The 24,082-nt window shown below is 38.1% G+C and overlaps 1 protein-coding gene across 1 annotated transcript; it reads right to left on the reverse strand.

The window, feature by feature from the left end:
* Positions 1–11,256: 11,256 nt before the first annotated feature.
* On the reverse strand, positions 11,257–22,987 carry caly (calcyon neuron-specific vesicular protein). The gene is made up of 5 exons (XM_047364427.1): positions 22,727–22,987; positions 17,606–17,853; positions 16,891–17,010; positions 16,540–16,653; positions 11,257–13,765 (listed from the first exon to the last, which is right to left on the reverse strand). The coding sequence occupies exons 2-5, from the start codon at positions 17,732–17,734 to the stop codon at positions 13,523–13,525; spliced, it is 606 nt and encodes a 201-aa protein (XP_047220383.1). The 5' UTR covers positions 17,735–17,853; positions 22,727–22,987; the 3' UTR covers positions 11,257–13,522.
* Between the last annotated feature and the right edge of the window lie 1,095 nt (positions 22,988–24,082).

Here is a 24,082-nt window from a genome sequence, read left to right on the forward strand (position 1 = left end):
GTGAAATAAATTCTCCAAATTGTTAGACATGTCTATTTTTATGAATATAGTGTTTTATTAACCCCTGGTGCTTTGCATTGTGAACAGATTGCCTGAACAGATAGCAACTGTTTTTTTAGCTTTTAAAGCTAATTTAGCCTATTCCCAATTCCTCAAAACAAACATTGGTTCTTAATCATACATCTCCAGACTGAACTGTGATTTCACTGCACCATTTTATTGGTTAAATAGTGTTTCAGTTTTATTCTTATTTATTTATTTATATTTAGAATATTATCCAAGGAGTGTTTTTGAAGAATGTGACGCATGCAGCAGATTAAATACAGACATAAAGATGAAGGTTATTAAAATCAGTCTGGTACTGAAATATCTCATCTCTGAGTGGGAGTACAATTTGGGAAATATCATAATGAATTCTAGTGTAGAGATGGAGTGCTTAGAGGCAACAAATACCAATTCTGGGCTCTTGAGGTTGCTTGTTTATATTTCAAAGGATTTAGGGTCAGTGTTTTTATTGTGCAAACAAGACAGAGAAAAAAAGTAGGAACACATGTGGAGAAGAGCCCTATTATCAGATATGAATTAGTACACCACAATGCATGTTAAATATGAACAAGGATTAAATGAATTATCACCCACTAAAACTCCAATATATCTTCTCCCTCCAAAGTTTTAAAATATTTCACATTTCTGAGAACAGTGATGCTACTTGGTGGCTGTTCCATTATTACCAGTGAAAAATGTTAAATGGTTAAATTTGGGTTTTGGGCTTGGTTTATGAACACCCTTTATGGGAAACCCAAATGCTGGGATGTTTCTCTGGAAAATGAAGTGTCAGAAACTTGTTAGGGGGACAAAAGGTATTGTTTATTTGCTTGAACCTGTCAAACTGAGCATATTCAGCTACATCTCAAAAATTTGAATATCATAAAATCTATTATATAGATTTATTACACATAGAGTGAAGTATTTCAAGTGTTTTTTTATTATAAGCTGGTGATTATGGCTTACGGATAATGAAAAGCCAAAGTTCAGCGTCTCAGAAAAGTAGAATTATTACAAAAAATCTATAAAAAAATAAACTGAAATCTCAGGCTTCTGAAAAGTATGTTTATTTCATCCAATACTTGATTAAGCCTTCTTTTGCTTGACTCACTGCATCAATGCAGCATTGCATGGAGGCAATCAGCCAGTGGCACTGCGGAGGCGTAATGGAAGTCCAGGTTGCTTTGATATCAGCCTTCAGGTCATCTGCCTTGTTAGGTCTAGTGTCCCACATCTTCCTCTTGACTACAGCCTATAGATTCTTTATGGGGTTCTTGAAAGGGGTGTTTTCTGGTCAATCAAGAACAGGAACACCATGGTCATTGAACCAGCTTTTGGTACCTTTGGCAGTGTGGGCAGGTACTAAGTCCTGCCAGAAAAAGAAATTAGCATCTCCATAAGGCTTGTCAGCAGAAAAAAGCATGAAGTACTTTAGAATTTCCTGGTAGATGGCTGCGTTGACGGTGGACTTCATAAAACCCAGTGGACCAACACCAGATGACATGGCACCCCAAATCATCACTGACTGTGGAAACTTCACACTGGACTTCAAGCCACATTGATCTTGTGCCTCTCCGCTCTTCTTCCAGACTCTGGGACCTTGATTTCCAAATCAAATGTAAAACTTTACTTTCATCTGAAAAGAGAAATTTGAACTACTCAACAATCTGCTTCATTTTGTCTTTAGCCCAGGTAAGACTCATATGATGTTGTCTCTGGTTCAGGGGTGGCTTGATATGAGGAAAGCGACATTTGTAGCCCATATGTGGGATTTGTCTGTGTGTGGTGATCTTTGATGTGCAAACTCTAGACTCTAGCCTCAGTCCACTTGTTGTGAAGCTTCCCCTGTGGTTCTCCCTTTTGCTGTTGCACCTTTTCCTCCCACACAATTTCCTACCACTCAACTTTCTTTAAATATGCTTGAATACAACACTCTGTAATCAACCAGCTTTTTTAGCAATGACCGTTTGTGGCTTACCCTCCTTGTGGATGGTGTCAATGACTGTCTTCTAGACATTTGTCAAGTCAGCTGTCTTCCCCATGATTGTGTAGCCTATTGGGTCAGTCTGAGAGATTAAATAGTCTTAAATATCTCACTATGTGAGTAATAAATCTACATGACTTTCACTTTCTGAAATGAGTGATAAAATATATTAAACTTTTCCACAATATTAAACTTTTTTTAGATGCATCTGTACTTCAAAGCTGTTGCCATTTCTTCGATGAGAATACTATCATACGTAATTCCATTTTGTTGTTTGGAGTGCGTGGTTCAAACAAAACATAAAAATTTCAAAGTGCAATTTAAACTTTTAATTGTTTTCATTTAACATAAAAACTGGTATTAACATATAACTATGCTCATACTGTGCATACATGTGGCAGCAGTAGAGAGCAGAAGACAGGTTAAAGTGTATTATCTATAGAAAGAAACATGAAGCTATTGGCAGCAATAGCTCTGCTGAAGGAAGCCAGGAAGATGAGACGGCTGAACTGAAACGCTCTGCCAGATGTTTCTTCAATGGAGAATAGAAACAGAGAGAAAACATAAAGTTAACACCAGTAATAGTAGCAGATGATGCATACTACACCATAATTATCCCACAATGATCCTACAAGAAATGTACATCACTGGCAACATTGTGCAACATGGCAGAAATTTACACATGTGCAAATGTTATAGTATCAAAAGAATAGAGAAATCAAAACTATTTAAATAGTAATTTTCAGAATATAATAATTTAAGACATTTCTTGTAGTGTGATCAAATGTTTTTGTTATACGAGCAATAATTGTCATCAAATTATTAAAAGCAAGAAAGATTTTGTATAACCGGGGTCCTCTCTATACATACAGTACTGTGCAAAAGTTTTAGGCAGGTGTGAAAAAATGCTGTAAACAAAGAATGCTTTCAGAAATATAAATGATTGTTTATTTTTATCAATTTACTAAATGCTAAGTGAGTGAACCCAAACATACAGCCAAAGTCATTAAGAACTATCTTCGGCGTAAAGAAGAACAAAGATTACTGATGTTATCGCCCCAACAGAGCCCTGATCTCAACATCATGGAGTGTGTCTGGGATTACATGAAGAGACAGAAGGATGTGAGAAAGTCTACATCCACAGAAGATCTGTGGTTAGTTCTCCAAGATGTTTGGAACAACCTACCAGCCGAGGTCCTTTAGAAACTGTGTGCAAGTGTACCTAGAATAATTGATGCTGTTTTGATGGCAAAGGGTGGTCACACCAAATATTGATTTGGATTTCTCTTTTCCTCATTCAATGTAATTGTCAATTGATGAAAATAAGTGATTAACACTTCCATTTTTGAAAGCATTCTTTTTGTTTGTGTGTGTGTGATATATATATATATATATATATATATATATATATATATATATATATATATATATATATATATATATATATATTAGCTTTGTGGAAATCTGCATGCTTCCATTTTCCTGTCACTTTGCTACTGATACACCTGAATTTCCCCACTGATGGACAATAAATGATATCTCTATTCTAGATATTTCTATTCTATAAGGCCAGTACCAAGTCGCAAGATAAGGCAAGAGAGATTACAATGATCTAAAAGAAATTAAAAAAGATTAGCGGCGCGATTATCATTATTAACAATAAACATTTCCAAGGACCCAGCGGAGTTAAAGTATTCATGAGATTTACAAAGAACCTTAAAATCAAGTTTGAAAATTAGTTTGGTGTACTTTAAAAAATGTTTTCTGGGATCAGAGGTTGACCAATAAAATGGAAACCTTATATCCAGTTGGAGACAAGCACAGAGGTGGTGTTATAATGGGAATCAGATTGGAATATGACCTGTACAACAGCAGCTCTGTTTGGCAAATTCTACACTGATGATTTATTGTTGAGTAAACCAAATATTACATATGAGCTTGGTTAAATACTATCCTGAAAACAATATTTATAGTATAACTAGCAAAAAAAAAACCTGACTCATCCAAGATCAATCTGTCATATGGTCATATGGTTTTCTGACTAATTAACAGTGATTATAATGAACATTAGGCTACCAAACAGCAAGTTCATCTTCATTAAACTGCTCATTCACAGCTCCAGTATAACAGGAGACAGAAACCAGATATCCTGTCTGGATACATTTACAAACCAAGTTTGCTGAAAAACAAATGTGTTAGCACAACCACTTTGGTTATCGGAAGAATTCATTTTGTGTTATATTTAGTTTCCAGCTACATTTCTGCTGCACAGTGTTCTGCATTTGTCCTGCAGATGTTCATTTGGCGATAACTCGACCCATCTTATTTTTTTAACCGACCGAGCCGTGGATTCAGCAGATCACCATAAATCACAGCGTGACCTTCCTCTTAACCAGGCCCATCAAAAGCATCATTCATCCCTGCTTGCCATGCAGGTCTAAGGGTCGATAATTGGCAAAGCAAAACACAGATTAAACCCAATCTGAGAGGTTTCTGCTTGAAGCTGAGCAGAGACAGTCAGACCTGGGCTGAACTGGAGTTCACTGCTCTCTGGTCCTTTCTGGCTGTCTAACGCTGCACCAGGAGGGGACCGCAACATCTAAATCAAACCAGTCTGTTCCCTGGTGTGTGTGTGTGTGTGTGTGTGTGTGTGTGTGTGTGTGTGTGTGTGTACAACATCCCAGTCCTGCCTGCAATAATGCTGTCACTAAAAGAAACCAACTCTCAGCGTTCAAATTTAATTTGTCTCATTAACCTATTCCTCTAAAGTTTAATTGCAGGATGTCGTAAAGTGACTTGGTCCGTGAGTAATGACAATATTTCAGCTCTGTAATAGCCAGAACAAAGCAACCTGAACTAACCAAAGTAAAGCTGCTTGTCTTTTCCTGCTGAGTGTCTGGGTTGCAGCTTTGGGCCATGCAAGTCGGATGATTGTTTACTGGCAACGTTTTTTTGTTGCGTGAGGGTAACATCGCTGCAGGATAACAAAGTAATGACTAATTTCATGCCTTTTGAGTCATTTTACAAAAGGGACTATTAATTTGTTCAACAGCACCTGGGGTTCATCTGATCATAGATATTTTGGTTAACACCAAAGAGGTAAAATTACTGTGAAGTTAAGAAAACAATCACATTAAGATTAAAGGCTTTTTAACACTACTACTCCTTCAAAGTAAACAGAGAGCAATAACCTGAAATGCCCTCTAGGTGGTAGTGCATATCATAAAAGCTGTGCTTAGATTTTCACTGCAATTATAAAACCTCCTCATTTGTGCTCACTTTATAATTTCTGCAAGAAAAAAAAACAGCCTGCGTGATACGGAGATTTCTATAAATTATGATCAGCTGCCCAGCTCTTCCTCGAAGCCTTTAAACAGCAGCCTGATATGATCTGTGAGGCTTGCTGAGCATGTATAGTGTTACCCTCATCAAAGGGGACTGAGCGATGGTGAATGGAGGAAGATGTGTGTGCTCCCTGTGCTTAGTGGAGGCATTTCCAGCTGGCGCCAGGGCAGAGGAAACCCACTGAGACACACAACAACACACACAGACATGGGGGTCAGGTTGGATCCACCCTCTTCCTCCTCCACCTCCTCTTTCTCTGCTCAGACACTCACCCCCCACCACCACCTTCAGTTCCCAGGCATGGCTGCCTCTCATCTGCTCTACTCTGCCATCTTTACCTTTTTTTTTTATTTCTCTCTTGTCTTAACTTCACCAACTCTTTTCCCTTTTGAGTTTTGGCTAAACTTCTAAAACAGCATTTACAGATGAGGAGCCAACTTTATCACTGTGCCAAGTGAGGGCAATCAGTAAAACATTTATCAAGAGACTTTAGTTTAGAGCAAAGTATGAGGTCATGTGGTCCATCATGCAGGAGCCAATCAGAAACCCTATTCTTTCCCTTTTCCAAGTGTTCATCTTTCCAAATATGTTGTGCTTTTGCTAAGGTTTCCACTGTTGGTCAATATATGGATGTGGTTTTGGAGGTATTCTTCATGGTATGTTAGAAATTGCCATTTCCTGGAAAAACAATAAAAACAAAATCACGTACTCTAATTTGGCTTCCAATAAAGCACTTTTATGTCCCTCCCTATGCAGCAAAACAGCTGGATTCCCACCAGAATCCATAGTGCCAAGCTCCAAGCTACATGTTTGTGGCCAAGGCACAGTTGATTAAGACCACTCATCACTCATGCTGCAGTTGTTTAGGTGTAGTTATACAGAAGCTTCAACAAGAGATAACACTTATGATATAATTTTGATAAATATGCAAACTTTAAATAACCAATACAAGTAAACAGGACATTTTGTTTGCTCTTCCAGATTTGTTTTGGCAGGTTTTGGACAGACCAGCAAACTCATCTCTGATTGTGAGACAAAGTTAAAGAGTTGGATACCAGTAAAAAATGTTGGTTTGAGGTTGACTGTCCAATAACAATAACCACGACCATCACTGGATGTTCCACTGTGTCTGGAGGTTATAGAAAAACTGGTGCTGCCAGGCAAGGCAAAGTTACTTTATATAGCACTATTCATATACAGGTCAATTCAATATGCTTTTAAGGACACCAAAGGACAAACAGGAAGAAAATAAGAAAACATTAATATAAATGCACTGTGTAAAAGAAAACAATGTTAAAAAACAGATATTAAAATCATGACACATCTCAAAGTCAGTTTGGGCATAGAAATAATCACCCTTTGGGGTGTTAAATATTTTCACCCTCCTTTACTCTGATACCCCTAAATAAATGCAGTGCAACCAATGGACATGTGCGTGATTTGATCTCAGTATAAATAAAGCTGTTCTCTGAAGGCTTTCGAGGTTTGCTAAATAAGCATTAGTGAACAACCATAATGATGAAAATCGACCGACCTGCAGAGGGATGATCATTTGTCTAAACTGAATTGTACAGAATGGTATAATAAGCATTAATCAGAAAAGCAGCCAGGCAGCCCAACTCTGAGGAGTTGCAGAGATCCACAGCCCTGCTGGAATAAGCTGTTAATAGGAATAATATTTTTGGTGTACTCCACAAATTGGGAATTTATGTAAAATAGGCAAAAAGAAAGGTATTGTTGAAAGAAAGTTATAAGAAGTCCAGGTTTAAGGTTGCTGCCATGTTAAGCCATATTGCAACACAGTGTTAGGAATAAGGTGCTCTGGTTAGATGAAATCAAAAATCAAAGTTTCTGTCTTACATGCAAAATGCCATGTGTGATGGCAAAGTAACACAGCAGATCACCCAAAACCAGGGGTTTCCAACTCATCCTCAACATCCACTATCCTGCAACTAGATGCCTCCCTGTTTCAACACACCAGAATAAAATGAATTGTCAGCCCTCTGCAGGACTTTGTGGCATGCTTAGGAGGTCATTTAGCCATTTGATTCAAGTGTGTTGGAGAAGAGATGCATCTAAAAGTTGCAAGACAGTAGCTGCCAAGGACTGGAGATGATAATCTCTGCCCTTGTCACATCATCCCCACAGTGCAGCACTATGCAGCAGGGAAGCTTTCTGCAGCAGGGACAGAGAGGCTGCATACACTTCAGACTGGGGCAGAGGTCCATCTTCCAGCAGGACAGCAATGCTAAACATACAGCCAGAACTACAATGAAATGCAGAGATATATAAACAGAGTACCATCTCAATAAAAACTAACTATTTAAAGCACTGCCATCTTGATAGACACTGTAAAACAGTAGAACTGTCACAATGGGGTTTTGGGTTGGACCAAAGCGCAGACAAGAGCTTGGTAGCAGCATTGTGAAATGGCAGTCTTCAGCTTTATTCAAAAAAATATCAAAACGTAACAAAAACACACTGCAGGTACTGACCAGAGTCTGAATTCAAACAACTTACAGACACTGCAGGGACATGGCAAGGACGAGGGTTGCAAGCGTGAACGAACAGAGGAACCAGCCGGAAACAAAGAGCACAGACCAATTAATATACAGGGAGACGTGAGAGGAGAACAAAGGACAGATAATCAAAAAGACACAGAACAGGTGTGGCAAGGAGACAGGGAGGCTGAAGGGACAGGTGGAATTGATTAACCAATAAAGAGAAACATAGACCTAAGCAGAACAATAAACTAAGATAAAATAACCAAAACATAAGAAATCTAGAATAACCAAGAGGTAAAGGAAACAGAGGAACTGGAAGGAACAGAAGAATAACTAGAACCTAAGGCCTAAGCAAAAGGAGACCATAAAGAAACCCTGACTACAAAAGTAAACACCGATAGAACAAACTGAGAATGAAGCAGAGGAAATGAGGACTAGAATAAAAGTAAACAGTAACTAAAGCTAACCTATAAAAGGAGGGACTGGAGAATAAAGATAAATTAGAGGAAACAGAGCTAAGAGGGACAATGAATGTAAATGGGACAAAAACTGAGTAATTAACAACTAAAAGAGGAAAACTAATGACGAGAGGAGAACACACTGGGAGGCAAAAGGAAACCAGAACTGTCAGAACACAGAAAGCAATAAACATGAACACAAACCCTCAAACAAGAACATCTAGCAAAACAAAACACAAAACCACAAACTAAGTCCAAAATGTGACATCCTGAAAAGAACAAAAGGGCCTTTTCAGTTTTCTGGGCTTTACTGTAAAAAACAAAAAAGAGAAAAACATACTTATGTATTGACTCTGCTTGACTGGTTGGATTATGGGGAATTTACCTTAGAAATTTAAATTTCCAAATTTGAAATTAAAAAAAGAAATTTCCATTGCATAGGAATTCCAAGTGAAAAACTCATAGGTCTCTTTCCAGCCTCACCCTCATAATCCAATATGGCTGCCTTGGATATAAAATGTAGTGATAGCTACACAAAAAAACTGTTTAGCCTTCTTTAATGTGCATGTGACAGGGTTTTCTTGTAAAAAATGCCCAGATATACATCATTATTTGCATCAATTGCTAACAGTAATTATCCTTCAATATTTTTCATTTTAGTTTTTAAACAAAAGTATTTCTGTCTCTTGAATTGCATCCAAAAATTCAGCCACAGCTTTCATATATTTTAAAAGCCAAACACTGTGGGATAAGATCCACACGAAAAACAAATCAACGGCAGTAGTTACGTCACCATAAAACCTTCCTTCTGTGTTTCAGATTTGGTTAAATCAGGTCTCAGAGGAATGTGATGTTTGGGATGTTAACAATTAAATATCCCTTGGCAAGGTCATAAAATGTTCAGGAAGAGTAAAAGAAAAAAGGGTGAGAGGGACAAATTAAAAGCCAACCTGCTATTTTACTGTTCGGGTTCTGTTGATGCTACAAAGCCTAAAACTGGGCTCGGCTGCATTGACGTGACTACTCGACTGATTTTACATGATTTTCCTCCAGCCTTGACTCTAGGCATTTCTGGCAATACTTGCTATGTTTTGATGAAGCCTGGGATCTGTAAATGGCCTAGTAAATGTTTTTTAGCACTTTATTTAATTCCATGCCCTGGGCCAACAGCATCTAAAGTATGTCACCCGGTAATGGTGAGGAGAAGAAAACCCTACAGGCTAAACTATGTAATGAAGATTTAATTAATAGGCTAAACATGTACTCTGTCTCTCTCTCTCTCTCTCTCTCTCACACACACACACACACACACACGTAAAGTTTATAATGCATGGTTTTAGGTTAATGATTTCATAGTGATACACACACACAAACACACAGAGACTTCAGAACCACACATCTCTGGGTTTAAAGCAATGGTGTGAAAAAATGTGACTGCAAATGAGATGCAGACTGGCTCACACCAGTGAACCCAAAAAAAACTGAGAGAACCGTGGGATGTGGCTTGGCTTTGAATTGCTAATCTACAGTTTGAGGAGAAGGAAGGAGGCATATTTTGAATTCTGTGCATACTGAGCATCCCTGAGCAAAGGAGTGTAAAGGATCTGCACATTTTTCTTTAGCTTCAAAACAAGGGTCTGTATAGCAAATGTTATTCTAAAATATTGCAATGAGTTATTTCTCGAATATTCAGAAGCTGTCTGCCACTTCTGGGAAAGCATCTTAATTTGTAAGTAAAAAGCTAAACCTGGCACTTTCTCTATACTAAAATATATAATTTTATACCAAAATTATAGTGTTTTTTTTTGTCTTTTTTAAGTAAAAATTATTATAGTTTTGTTAAAAGATGCAATAATGCATCAAAGTTTTCACTCAACTTAATGGTGTCATCGTTTTTGGAATAGATCTGACCCACATGCAGGATGACACTTGAGAGAGAGATAATGTTTTTTCCAAAGTTGGTTTATTGAGGGTGTTGTTCTAGCCGGGACCGGGAGACTGCCAACTGTGAGGAGAAATAAGGACAGGTGAGAAGACTTATTGACCCAATGATCTACTGAATAAATTATTTGCTTACTAGATGTCTGAAATGAACCGCCAGGGGGGAAAACGAAGGATGTGGGATCTGAGAGACCTATGCAGAGGTCGACTAGAAGAACAAGGTTGGTCCAGGTAAAACCTCTTGGTTCTTGTCGAGGAGTTCCTGAGATCTTGTCTTTGTCCATTCCTTGGTGGGGGTAGAGGGCAAGGGGCTCCAGGTGGAGGAAAACAGTTGACTAGTTTGTCGGAGGGTGGACAGGGTTCGCAGATGCATGGTGTTGGTAGGTGAAAGCCAGGAAGCTGCCAGCTTGGTTACAATCCAGAGAGGTTCACAGAAGGGTTTGGTTTCTGTCCTAGAGCAGAAAATCAGTCAGAATCCAAAGTCAAACTGGAATGGTCTCAGAGTCGAAGCTTGGCCTGTGAAGGAGGACACATGAAAGTTTGACTTAAACCAGAGACTTAGTACTTGGTCTTGGCATGAGCTTTACCACAAAGGGCTAATAGTCCAGCGATGAGGTGCTGACGGTTCTCCGTTTAAAAACACCATTCATCATTAGAAGATGTGGAACACCTGTCACCTAACACCCGTGATCTCCAGCGCCATCTATAGACCAAGCACAGTAAGCAGCAGGCAAACAACACAATGCTCTCCCAGATCCCGACAAATGGTATCAATAGATTATAATATGGGTCACACAATAGAAACAGTAAAGGACAAATCCAGAACTAATTGCTTTTTGACCAATAACAAATGATGAGCTCCTGATAATTTTTTGTCAGGGGCCTGAAGAAACCAAAAACACTTTGACAGTTCACACAACACACTTTAAAAAACAAAAGAACGAGGTTTGAGGGAACTTCCAAAAATTTAGAGATTTTGTCTTTTTTAGCTCTTTTATTGCTTTCTGTTCATCTGGTTGAAATTTTTACACCATGTTCCATAACATAATTCCACAACAATGCATTACATTTAACATGGGAGTCGTCCTGCAATCAGAAGGTCTGGTTCCAGTTCTCATGGTACATGTCGATGTGTCACTTATCTCAAGTTCATACTGACCTGTGTATCAGTGCATTAACATGTAATTATACCCTCTGACAATGAAAAAAAAGAACTTTATATTAAGGTTATGAACTGATTTGCCTTTGAGTCAAATGATTCCCTACCAACCAACACAAATTTTGACCCACATAGGCCAATAATGTTCCCATAAGGTGCATAAATTTGTCATGTCCCTTTAAAATATTGTCAGAAAATCAGTGTCTTCTATTCAAACCTCTCCACCACAATGGGCAAGAGCAAATAACTATCAGAGGGCACAAATGTAGACCTACACAAGGCCAGAGAGAGCTACCAGACCATAAGCAAGCTTGGTGAGAAAGAGAACACTGTTAGTGCAGTAATATGAAAATTGCTCTGGCTCTCCATCCAAGATCTTGTTTTATTTGGCCAGGGTAATTTTGAGAAAGTTGAGAGATCAGGCCTGGATTACACAAAATCAGCTTGTTAACAATCTCAATAAAGCTGAGACCACAGGCACCAATAAAACTAGGTAGCACACTGCAAAGTCCTGCTCAATACATGTACATGATGGATGGATGGATAGATGGATGGATGAGGGAGAGAGGGAGGGATGAAGTAGAATTCCCTGGGAACAAGTAAATGTGATACTTTATTTCTGTTCTGTACGTTAAATCAAAGTAGCCTGAAGTGTTTGGCTCCTGAACACTGTGGAGCTGATTTGTCCAGATCACTTGAAGAGTTTTATTCTAAAATACAAAAGAACGAATTAATACCTAACAATACGATAAGGCAAATAACACATTCTGTCATGTAAGTACTTTCTATAACTTTAAAAACAATATTTAGGCTGGCTTTGAATGATGTCATTTATACAATCGTTATGTTCCTGTAAACAATTTACTTACAAAACAAAACATTTTTTAGAGAGAATGTTAATGTGTGATGAATCATTACAGACACTTTCTGTACAAACATTATGATTATGAATAACATCAATTTATAAGCTGAAAGCAACTACTTTACACATTTATATGACATAGCACTGTGGGTTTTATTCTATGCATCTATGACAAAAATTACTTTTCTTAGAAAAACAGAAAATATTTAAAAATATAAATACCAACAGGAACAACAACAAAGACGACACGTAACTGCATTTAGCCAACTGACATGAAGTTACAGTATTATATTGATGTAAATTTTGTCTTCAGTAATACATAAATAGCTACATTCACAATACAGTAAGAAGTTCATTATTATGTAGCACAGAATCGGCCAAATTTAGTTACTTCTATGGCTCTGACTTCTGGCTTCTCAGGTCTTCTTTATTTGATGCCTTTATAGGTGCATTACTGATCAAAAAATGCTTCACTTTATTTTTCCTATAATTACCTTTTAATAAATGGAATTATCTAGTTTGCAAAAGAAACACAGGGCAATTCCTTAAAACTTTCCTTAAACGGTACAAAACTGCAATTTACACCCAGAAGATTACAGGATTTAAAGTTATCTGACATGAATGAAATTAAAATATCTAAACAGTAAAACTTGGAGCACATTAATTTATTATTTTAAGCATTCTGCTCAAAGACCAATGAAGAAATACCAAGATAGCAAGGCTCAAAACTTGCATCAATCTCATTAAAAATGTGTTAATTCAACTTCTCACTGCAAGTTCTCACGCCGCCTCTTTTCTTTCACCTTCAACATTCTCACATAAGTGCACGTGGGATGTACACATGAAATCATGAATGCAAATATGCACACACTACATATCTACCTATATGTCTTTACAGAGTTTGGGGTATTGCAAATCTAGGACGCAGTGGCACTTTTTTTTAAAATTATGATTTAGTCTCGTTCTAAAAGTAAGCCACATTGCTGTCTCTAAACACAATTTGGCACGCATGATCCTATGTTGCAGATTTTAAATAGTCTATCTAGCTTTAGAGATGTGGGTCTCTACTTGATCTTCACTGGTAAAACAGAACCCTATAAGCTGATTTTCTGTTAGGTTAGGGTCCCCAAAACCTGTAAAAACAAGTATATATAAATGCACACACATATACGCATTCACACCATCATTTTCTGTTGTTTCAAACTATATTTTCCATTTTATTCTTCACTCCTCTCCCTCCAGCTCTTCTTTTAGAGGCTCGCTGCTTTCTTTGGCCTCCTCGTCCCCCTGCCTGATTACTGGTAACCACTGTGACATCAATCCGGGTCCAGTCCTCTTGACCTGGTTGAGGTGGCTGAGGGCTGCGTACAGCCCTGTATTGGTGATCCTCTGGGCTCCTGGATCCTCCTCCTGCTGCTGCTGCTCGGTGTAGTACATCTCCAGAGCTGCAGGGGTGCAGTGCTTCTGCTGTTGTAGCAGAAAAAGAAGAAACACTTTTGTTTGCTTCAGGAACAGTTATTTACAGAATTAACCGTAATATTAAAAATCATTGTGCGTAAATATATTCTCTAATGTTCAATAAATGGGAAATAGCTACTTCAGTAAAAATGAAACACCTACAATGCTATGAAAAAGTATTTGCTCCATTTTTGCTAATTTGTTACACTTAAGTGTTGCAGCTTATCAACACACAGCTATCCTAAGTAGATACAAAAAGCAGTTTTCAAATTATAGTTTTATTTATTAAAAGGAAAAAAAAAGCTATCTAAACCAACCTTGCCTTTTGTGAAAAATAATTGTTCCTATTTGGTAAATTAACTGTCATTGATCACATTTTTGAGACAACTGAGGTCAGTTTCAAAGCCCTGGTGAACAATAGTAAGAGCAATTATCCACAAATGGAGTAAACATGGAACAGTGGTAGAGCTTTTAGGAGTGGCTGATCTACCAATTTTACCCTAAGTGCGGATTGACGGCTCATCTAGGAAGTTAAAAAATAACCCAGAACAACATCTAAAGCACTGTAGGCTTCACCTGCCTCAGTTTAAGTCAGTATTTAACAATAGGAAAGAGAGCTAGCAAAAATGGTATCCATGGGAGAGATTCAAGGACTAAACCACTACTTACCAAAGAATCACAAAGACCCATCATTTACTATGGAATATCTTTGTCCCATAATAAATAAAATTGTAGTTTAAAAACTGCAGTTTTTATTTGCTCAGGTTATCATAGAGATCTGTTTGGTGATCAGAAACATTTAAATTTGACAAAACAGAAAACAGAGGAAATCTATTAGGGGGCAAATACTTTTTCACAGCACTGTGCTTTTTACATTGTATTTAGGCTCCCTGTCTTACATGAAGATCACGTCACATGTCATATAATCAGGCAGCCAGTATGTTTAAAAGCCCTTATTAAATATAATATAAAAATCCAAAAATGAGGTTGTATTATTTACAGAATATTGCCAAGGATTCTCATGTCATTAGACTTTATACTGTTTGTCACTTAAATTGTTTATTGTCAAAAACACCCTTGAAAAGTTGCATTTTAACTATACTGTGACTGTATTAAAAAGGCGAAGAATAACCCATCAAGATAGATGTAAAACTTGCTCAGAAACATGTTTGAAATAACACGCTAACACTAAGGCATCTTTATATCCTTTTTATGTCTCAGACAATGCATTAACGGGAAAAAAGCCAAACTTGTAACCTGCAAAAACTTCAAAAGAATTGCCAAAGGTCCTCTTCTACTCCCCCTCTTCTCTTCCTTGCACCCCCCCTCACTGTTAAGCCTTTAATCACAGTTTAGTCATGCTGAGTCCTAATTAAAGACCCCTCTGATTCACAGGCAGGCATCCCAGTCTGTGCCTGACCAGAAAGTGGGACCCATCACTCCCTTCCCCCTCTGCCTCTGTCTATCCCACCCTGTGGTTTTCTTGTGTGTGACAGGCTCTTTAGCTTAACATGCATGGCAGTGCTGGCTCGGTACATGATGCCTCCAAGGTGTCACTGGGAGATAATGAGTTTAGATTTCCAGCACCAGTTTTCAAGAAATCCTTCTGAAGTCAGTGTTATGAGGGTGTGGTGAGAAACGAAGCACAATAAAAGGGTTTGTCCACCAAAGCGGGTCAAGAGCTAAAGCGGTATTGATGTTAAAGCTGCTTCCCAACTGGTTTCAGAGAAATGCAGGAAAGAACTTCCACAGTCAGAGAACTATCTTGACTCGACACCATTACATCGCTAAAAACCTTCTTCCCGTTTATGTTTAATACCACCACTGTGATATTGAACGGTGACAGTTAGTCAAGTTAATTGTTCAGCTGAGTCACTAATTCGGGATGTGACATCATCAAGCCTGCTGTCCAGATGTCCAAATTGTGAGGCTATTACCATTTTTTGCTGCCATCTTGGTGGTCCATTCAATCAGTCACTGTGATGGCTAGTCAACACAACATTAAGAATCAATTGTCTGAAATGTTACTGATTTCTAATTAAGCAAATGATTTTTGAAACATTATTTTATTTAAATAGCATTTGATTTTCCCTTGTGCTTTGCATTGTGAACAGGTTGTTTGAACACCTTGCAACTGTTGTTCTCTCTTAGCTTGCAAAGCTAACTTGGCCTCGTTCCCAATTCCTCAAAACAAACCTTGGTTCTTCATCATACATATTAACAATAAACTGTGATATGCCTGCATTGTTTGATTGGTTATTTGTTTTAGTTTATTCTTATTTGTTCCACTTTACTATTTTTTCCCATAGTTTATATTAGTTTTCCTTATTATTTTCATTTTTACTTAGTAGTTTAGTTGAATGTTACTAAATTCAGGCTGAAGTATTTTGTTAATAAATCCTATTTGGAGAGAAGCTGTTTGTGTGTTGTTTGTTTTATTTGTGTATAGAGCTTGCTTTTTGAGAACACCAGAGTGCAAATTCACTCCCCCGCCTATTGTTCTATAATACCACATCTCTCCAGGCAGGCATTCATAAAACAATAACTGACGGAGACTGAGAGCTAAAATTTTAATTTCTGAAAATGAGGTGGGACTCTGCCTTGATAATTTTAAACAAAATGACTAACTCTGTTAATTACTGAGATGATCTACAACTTGCACAGTTGCAGTTTTGCAAATCACATATTGTGTATGGGCAAAACGTTATAAGGATGAAATTGCTTTATATTCCATATTAAAATTCTATGTTTATATTCCAAGTTAATGTAGTTGTGGAGCCCACCTTCAGGACAAAACCCTCTGGGCAGGTAAGCTGGTCATACCACATGGCTTTGTACATAAGCAGAAGGAGCAGGCTTGTCAAAAATGCCAGCGTGATGAGGATCAAACCTGTGATCTGGAGAACAGAAAAACAAACACAAACAGACAGAGTGCATGTACAAAGTCAGTAACATGTTTATAGGATCTAGAGAATCTTACCTGATCTCTTTAATAAAAGGTTTCTACTTAAAAGCCCCCAGCAGTAGTTAAAACACACCCAAAAGCGTTTATTATAAATCAAAATACTCACAGCTCATATCATACAGGTTTCAGGTTATGATCAGATTTAGATTCCTGACATGTGAAGCTGTACCTTAATTTTATCCGAGACATCATTGTAGAAGTTGATATTCAGCTTCTTAATGTTGGGAACATAGAACCAGCTCCTTTGCTCCTGCTTCAGTTGAAACTGTGTTTTTGTCTTCACAATGACCTGGAGTATAGATGAAGCAGTAGAATGAGCAGTTTGGAAAAAGCTTGAAATATCCGTTCAGGGTTAGGTTGCCTCTCTTTTTCAGCACTAGGTTAATGATAATGTATCCACCAGCCATGCAAATCACTTGTTTCTATCCCTTGAAATGCACAATGCACATTTGTAAAAGCAATCAGCTGTATTGCAGCCCCTAAAGAGGACATCTGGGGACTATATATTTTTTTCATGATATTTCTCCACCGGCTTCCACTTCTGTGGAAGATGCTGCAGAGCTAAACGCATCATCCAACTACAAAATGAGTGATGGCTATCTGCTTTCATTATGCATTCACAGCAGTGCTTACATCGTGTGGGCTGATGCCAAGGTTTTAACCTAGGTTGATGGGAAAGGAAAAGTAAACACAGCAAGCTCAGCATACAGCAGGCTTATAGTGTACCTGTGGGAATTTTAATAATATCTGTTCCACAATTTCTGCACTGAGTGGTAATCTGTTTAGGATTTCTTTATTTCTGTAGTGCAATGAGATAAAATAGCCAACTGGAAACCACAACAGTTTTGGGAAAACAAATGCAGCACTAAGTAGATCATACCTACCTTGTCTGCCAGTGGCTGCTGGAGCTGGCTGACCTCCAGGGGTGTGATGAGGGGGATGTTATCAAAGCCATCATCTGCAGATTGCTGCTTGTCCAGCTTATCAGATAGATTACTGCCCAGCTTTACCATGGCTGCTCAGCTGCCTTAAATGGCCCGAACAGATCTAACCAACAGGGATGGACAGCTCAGGTCAGGTTGACTCAGATTGTGTGTTTTGCATCCAAATGTAAAAGTGCTGCTCAAGGATCCTGCCAGAACAAACACAAAACACACAAGAAAATAGCGTGATGAGCACCAAATGAACCAAAAAGAGTCATATTAGGCATAGCAAAAGATGAATTGTAGTTTTTATGCTGCTATATATCTGAATTTAGACATTTTATTAGTGGGGTAGGCTGACCCTAAACCTACAGACCGAGTAACAATAGACAGATTTATATGTTAGAATGGACCAGTCAAAGTCCAGATCTGAAACAAATTGAGAACTGTATGTGGGTGTAACTTGACAAAATTTGAAAGCACTGAGCATGAATGCTTTTGCAGTGCACTGTGAGTAACCACGATTAAATAATATAATGATGCATATTTTCTAAGGCTGGGTGTGAGAATGTGATGCTGGAAGTGCTCATAAAACGAAACATGGGATGTTGGGAAGGTCATTCCTCCTGCATATAAAAACTGATTTCTAATACAACTCTAGAATATAAAGTCAATCTTTCAACAACTGCTTTGAAATTAATTCAGGAAAGTGATGGTTATCAAAATCATGCAGCCTAGAAAGAAACTCTATTAGATAGCACAGCCTGTTCTGTCTGTTTTTTCAAACAATCTGGAGTAAACATGTTTTATAACTAGTGTGTGTGATTCATGATCTTACATCTCAAGCCCATCTTTTCCTATGGACTCTCTTAGCATTAATGATTTAAAGCTGATGCTTGAATACAATGCATTTAGTGCTTCTTCTGCTCTGTTAGTGAATCTGTTTTTTTCACATTCATCAAATGATCGTCTAATTGTGGAGAGAGGAGATGAGCCTCTTATCTCATTCACAGAGTGCAACACAACACCTTCCTCCAGCCAATGACCCTACTTGGCCACTGAAGCCCATGACTCAGTGATGATACACAAACCAGGAGGAAAAGAGCCATAATATTGGAAGGGAAAAATCCATGAAGCACAGGAAATGTGCTTTTAATGACGCAGGATCAGATATTGGAGCTTCTAGTCATAAAAATGGTGAACAGGTGATCAAATAAGGAAGTGCTTGTTGTCACTATGTAGGAGACATACAGTGCCTTGCAAAGGGATTATGATATCCTATTAACTTTTTCTCTTTCTAACACAATACAACCACGAACAACAATGTTTTATTGAGGTTTAATGTGATATCCAACACAAGGCAGTACATTATTGTGAAGTGGGAAAAAAACAACTCAAGTTTTTTACTAAAACTAATGTAAAATATGGTCAAATGCATGCAATCAGCCCCCATGAATCAATACTATCGTAGTAAAACTGGTCAGATTGGATAAAATGTCTCACTAAAGTTTATGCACACTGCATGGGTATCGTCAGCATTTATTAACAAGTCGTATCAGTCTAATTAATTATTTTTCATCAGCCTCGAGTCTGTCGAGTGAAGTCTATTTGTCTGAAGGGTGAATGGTTTTTTTTCAGGGAGCCTTAATGGCATAAAAGGAATAAGAGGAATGTTTTATCATATTATGTTTGTTCCCACAATGACAATATTAACACTTCAATTGTAAACTGAATCAATAATTAAATCATTAATTAAATTATTAGTATTCACACTAACAGCAGGACTATTAACTAACAAGAGAAACAAATTACGAGAAGGAAACCCTCCTTTTATTTCTTCACTGATAAACATCTAATCTGATCTAATGGTCTCTCACTTTGAAAAGGTGAACTCATGGTTTCAAACATTATTTGGATCTCAATGTTTGTCTTAACTTTTGGAAAAAGTTGGGGTAAAAGGACTAATTAACCAGAGGAAGGCTTTCGACAGGTTCCCCAGCCTGAAATCACTTTGAGCTGAATTGATGAGGAGCATTTCTATGTCCCTCTCCTCAGCTCACTGGAATGAGAATCTATGCACAACATTTGCTCAACCTTGCCTCGAGGCTTTCATCTTGGCCCAGGTGTTGTAGGTACCTCAATTCTTTTCTTTGGAATTCAAAGTCGAATTGTAAACAATCTGAAAAACTATGTTGCTTAAACATTAAAGCAGGTTACGACAAACTAGAAGAACGCAACAGAATTTAACCTAGTTGATCCAGACTGGGTTACTTCCGATTGGGCTTGATGTGTTGCTTTGGAATGTACTGGCGGGTCAGTCAGTCATGTGACTTCTCCATTTCTCCTTCATCCTTCCACGGTACCACGAGCAGCACACTCAGCGTTCAGAAGCACACAGAAGACAGTGTTTTAACCACGTTAGATAGCCGTTAGAAAAAATACATTGTGCTATTTTTGTTTTCCTATCCAAAGGACAGTGACCTCCTACTTTAAGATTTTTTACAAATATTTTGAAAAATGTAACCTTAATAACTTCCTATAGACTGCATTTGGAAAATCTCGGGAACACATACTGTGGAATTAGTTCCAATCTAATCTAACATTAAGGTATTTTTCAACAGTCTAGGTTGTTTACATTTGTTTTAAAATAAGTATGCTACACTTTGTAGAACCACCTTTAACTGCAATTACAGGTGCAAGTCTTGTGGGCTGTCTCTACCAGTTTTGCACATTCATTGACTGAGGACTTTTTTATCCATTCTTCTTTGCAAAACAGGTCAAGTTCAGACAGTATGTAAAAATCCATTTTTCAGATTCTCAATTGGATTTCAATCTAGACTTTGACTTGACCGTTCTAACCTCTTAATATTCTTTGATCAAAACCATTTTATTTTAGTTCTTGCTGCATTTTTATAGTAATATTATTGCTGGAAGGTTAACCTCTGGCCTAGTCTTTTGCAGCCTAAAAGAGGTTTTATTTCAGTATCGCCTTGTGTTTAGCTCACTGTATTTTCCCAACAACCCTGACAAATCTCTCTGTCACTGCTGAAGAAATGCATTCCCACAGCATGATGCTGCCACCACTATGTTTCACGGTCAGGACAATCATTGCATTTTGCATGTACGCTACACAGTTCCACTTTGCTGTCATTTGGTCCAAGCACCTTCTTAGAGGTGTTTGTTGTGTTCCTACATCGTTTGTGTCAAACTGCAAACTGGATTTCTTATGGCATTTTTCTTGTCACTCTTAAATAAAGGCCACATTTTCTGAGTGTACTGTCAACAGATTTCTCCACCTAAGCTTTGATCTCTGCAGCTCCTCCAGAGTTGTCATGGGCCTCTTGGCTTCTTCTCCCCAATGCTTTTGTTGCCCAGCCTGTCACATTAAGTGGATGGCAAAGTCTCAGTTTGGTCATCTTGCATCTATCTATCTATCTATCTATCTATCTATCTATCTATCTATCTATCTATCTATCTATCTATCTATCTATCTATCTATCTATCTATCTATCTATCTATCTATCTATCTATCTATCTATCTATCTATCTATCTGTCATTTCCCCTTCCTCTCTGTTGGCATGGCAACACATGCTGCTCCTCTGGAGACTTTGGGATAGGATGTCCTTTCTCAGGCTTGTTCAGTTAGAGATACTTGATAGTTCTTTGGTAGGTGACAGTCTTTTATAAACCATTTTATAATTCTTCTTAATCTCATCACACTGGCTAATAAGGTGCCATGTTAGATTACCCCCACTCCACCTATTTACTTATTTATTCATCTTTTAGATTTGAAGTAGTAGGTAGTTTCGATGTGCAGTTCTGTCATACTCATTTTTGGATGATGGACTGAACAGTCCTCCACGAGACCTTCAAAGCTTGGGATGTTGTTTTATAACCTAACCCTTTCAAAACTTTAAATACAAAATGCACTCCACAATGTTTTTATTTTTAAAAGACATTGACAGATTTTGAAAACCATGTATAATTTCCCAGCACTTCCCCAATATGTACTATTTTGTATGGGTCTATTTCATAAAGTCCCAATAAAACACACTTCAGGTTGTAGTATTATGTGTCAATATGTGAAAAAGCTCAAAACATAGGGATACATTTTGCAGTGCACTGTATATATTGAAAGTATTTGATGGTATTTTGAATGCTTTTAAATTACAGAAGCCAAAAAGAGACGTTTCTGTGTAATGAAACAATAGTTGTGAGATATTATGTTACAAGCAGATAGTTGTGGACGAGTGGGCGGTTAACACGGTCATCTGGTGCTGACCGCCATTTTTCCTCCCCACAGTTGGAGTGAAATGTGGGTATGATGAATCATCCTGAATCTGTGATTAACAAATGAGCTGTGCTGCTGTCAAACACTCAGTGTTCCCACACTCTGCTGCTGCAAACAAGTTCTGCAAGAGCTGTGAATCACATGTTCTTCTCACTTATCCTCGCAACATTTCATCTTCCTTAAGAATTATAAACCCTCTTTAATTTGGTTCATTGCCTAAATCTGACACAGGGTCTGAATTAACAAGCTCAGAAGCTGTCTGAGGGAGAATACACTCGATGCTATGAATAGGTTTGGCACCTTCTGTCGAGTTCTTCAGGGTTCACTGCTCATGCATATCTGAACTTGCTGCACTGAATGGCGCTGCAACAAGACATGCAGCAGAGACAGAAAAGGGGGAGCTGATAAAATACATTTATTGTTCTCAGTGTGACTTTTTACAGCCTACTTTCTATATATGGTCTGTATAATTACAATAAGTTGCAGTAGTAAATGTCTTTGAGTTCAAATAAATCAGCTTTTAGCCTGTGGGGCTATAGAACAACCCTGAATCCTTCACAGAAACCCACATCTTGCAGAGATTTGATGCTTTTCTGTCCCTTCGCCTGAAGCATATATAAAAAATATTTAGTTACATCACTAAAACAGCCGAGATAAATGTCCTATTTCTGCAACTTGTGCCACAGCAGCAGCTCCCAGCTCGCCTCAGCCCCGATCGAGCCTGTCTGTTACGCAAAGAAGCAGCCGCAGTGCCGCATGCAAGGCTACTGTGGAGGAAGGAAAAACTTACTGTCTTTGCGAGGATCTCCTGTCTCCTTGTCCGGGAGCGGGTCTCAGGGACGGATGCTAACCGGAGACTGGATGTGAACGCAGGTTGCCGTGGTGATGAGTGATTCAGGACAGGACTGCGCATGTAATGATAAAAAAAAAAAAACGAGCCGCTCCGTCCTCCTGTGGAGAAACTCCGAATACGCGTCTGTGCGCGACTCTCCGTGGATGAGACTACTGTGGCTCCTCTGGAACCTGCTGCGTCTCTGTGATCGTGCCGTGGGTTAAATTAGTGTTTGTCACCGCGACGATGCGAGACGACCCCCACGACCCCCTGGTTGGTCTGATCCAACCACAAAATACCCCCGATTGAGGTCTTAACATTTAAAAAACTGGATTTTATTTAATTTTTATTCATTTATTTGGGATATTTGTTGAAGTAAGTTAGAGGTTCGGGGCTAAGACTGAAAGGATTTTTAACAACTTTCTAAAGATATTTAGAGCAATTTATATATTTTATTATTTGGATGTCACTGTCACCTTCAGTGATTCAGTAAAAAAATATAACTGGTGTGGATTCATTTCACACAAAGTGGTGTCTTGTAGGCCTTTATTGCTGTTATTCAGATGGTTATGACTATACTTAAAACCCACAATTCACTTTCTCTGAACATTTTAACAATATACACGTGGACAAAATTGTTACCCCTCGGTTAATGAAAGAAAAACTCACAATGGTCACAGAAATAACTTGAATCTGACAAAGGTATTAATGAAAAAAAATTCTATGAAAATGAACAAATGAAAGTCAGAAATTGCTTTTTAAACATGCTTCAACAGAATTATTTTAAAAAATAAACTCATGAAACTGGCCTGGACAAAAATGTTGGTAACCCTGAAAATAATGAGAAAAGGGTCATGTTAAATCAAGGTGTGTCCATTAATTAGCATCACAGGTGTCTACATTCTTGTAATCCGTCAGTGGGCCTATATATAGGGCTACAAGTAGTCACTGTGCTGTTTGGTGACATGGTGTGTACCACACTCAACATGGACCAGAGGAAGTGAAGGAAAGAGTCTCAGGAGATTAGAAAGACAATTATAGACAAGCATGTTAAAGGTAAAGGTTATAAGACCATCTCCAAGCAGCTTCATGTTCCTGTGACTACAGTTGCACATATTATTCAGAAATTTAAGATCCATGGGGCTGTAGCCAACCTCCCTGGACGTGGCCGCAGGAGGAAAATTGATGACAAAACAAAGAGACGGATAATACGAATGGTAACAAAAGAGCCCAGAAAAACCTCTAAAGAGATTAAAAGTGAACTTCAAGCTCAAGGAACATCAGTGTCAGATCGCACCGTCCGACGTTGTTTGA

Source organism: Girardinichthys multiradiatus, chromosome 5 (genome assembly GCF_021462225.1).
Source record: "Girardinichthys multiradiatus isolate DD_20200921_A chromosome 5, DD_fGirMul_XY1, whole genome shotgun sequence".
Classification (NCBI taxonomy): domain Eukaryota; kingdom Metazoa; phylum Chordata; class Actinopteri; order Cyprinodontiformes; family Goodeidae; genus Girardinichthys; species Girardinichthys multiradiatus.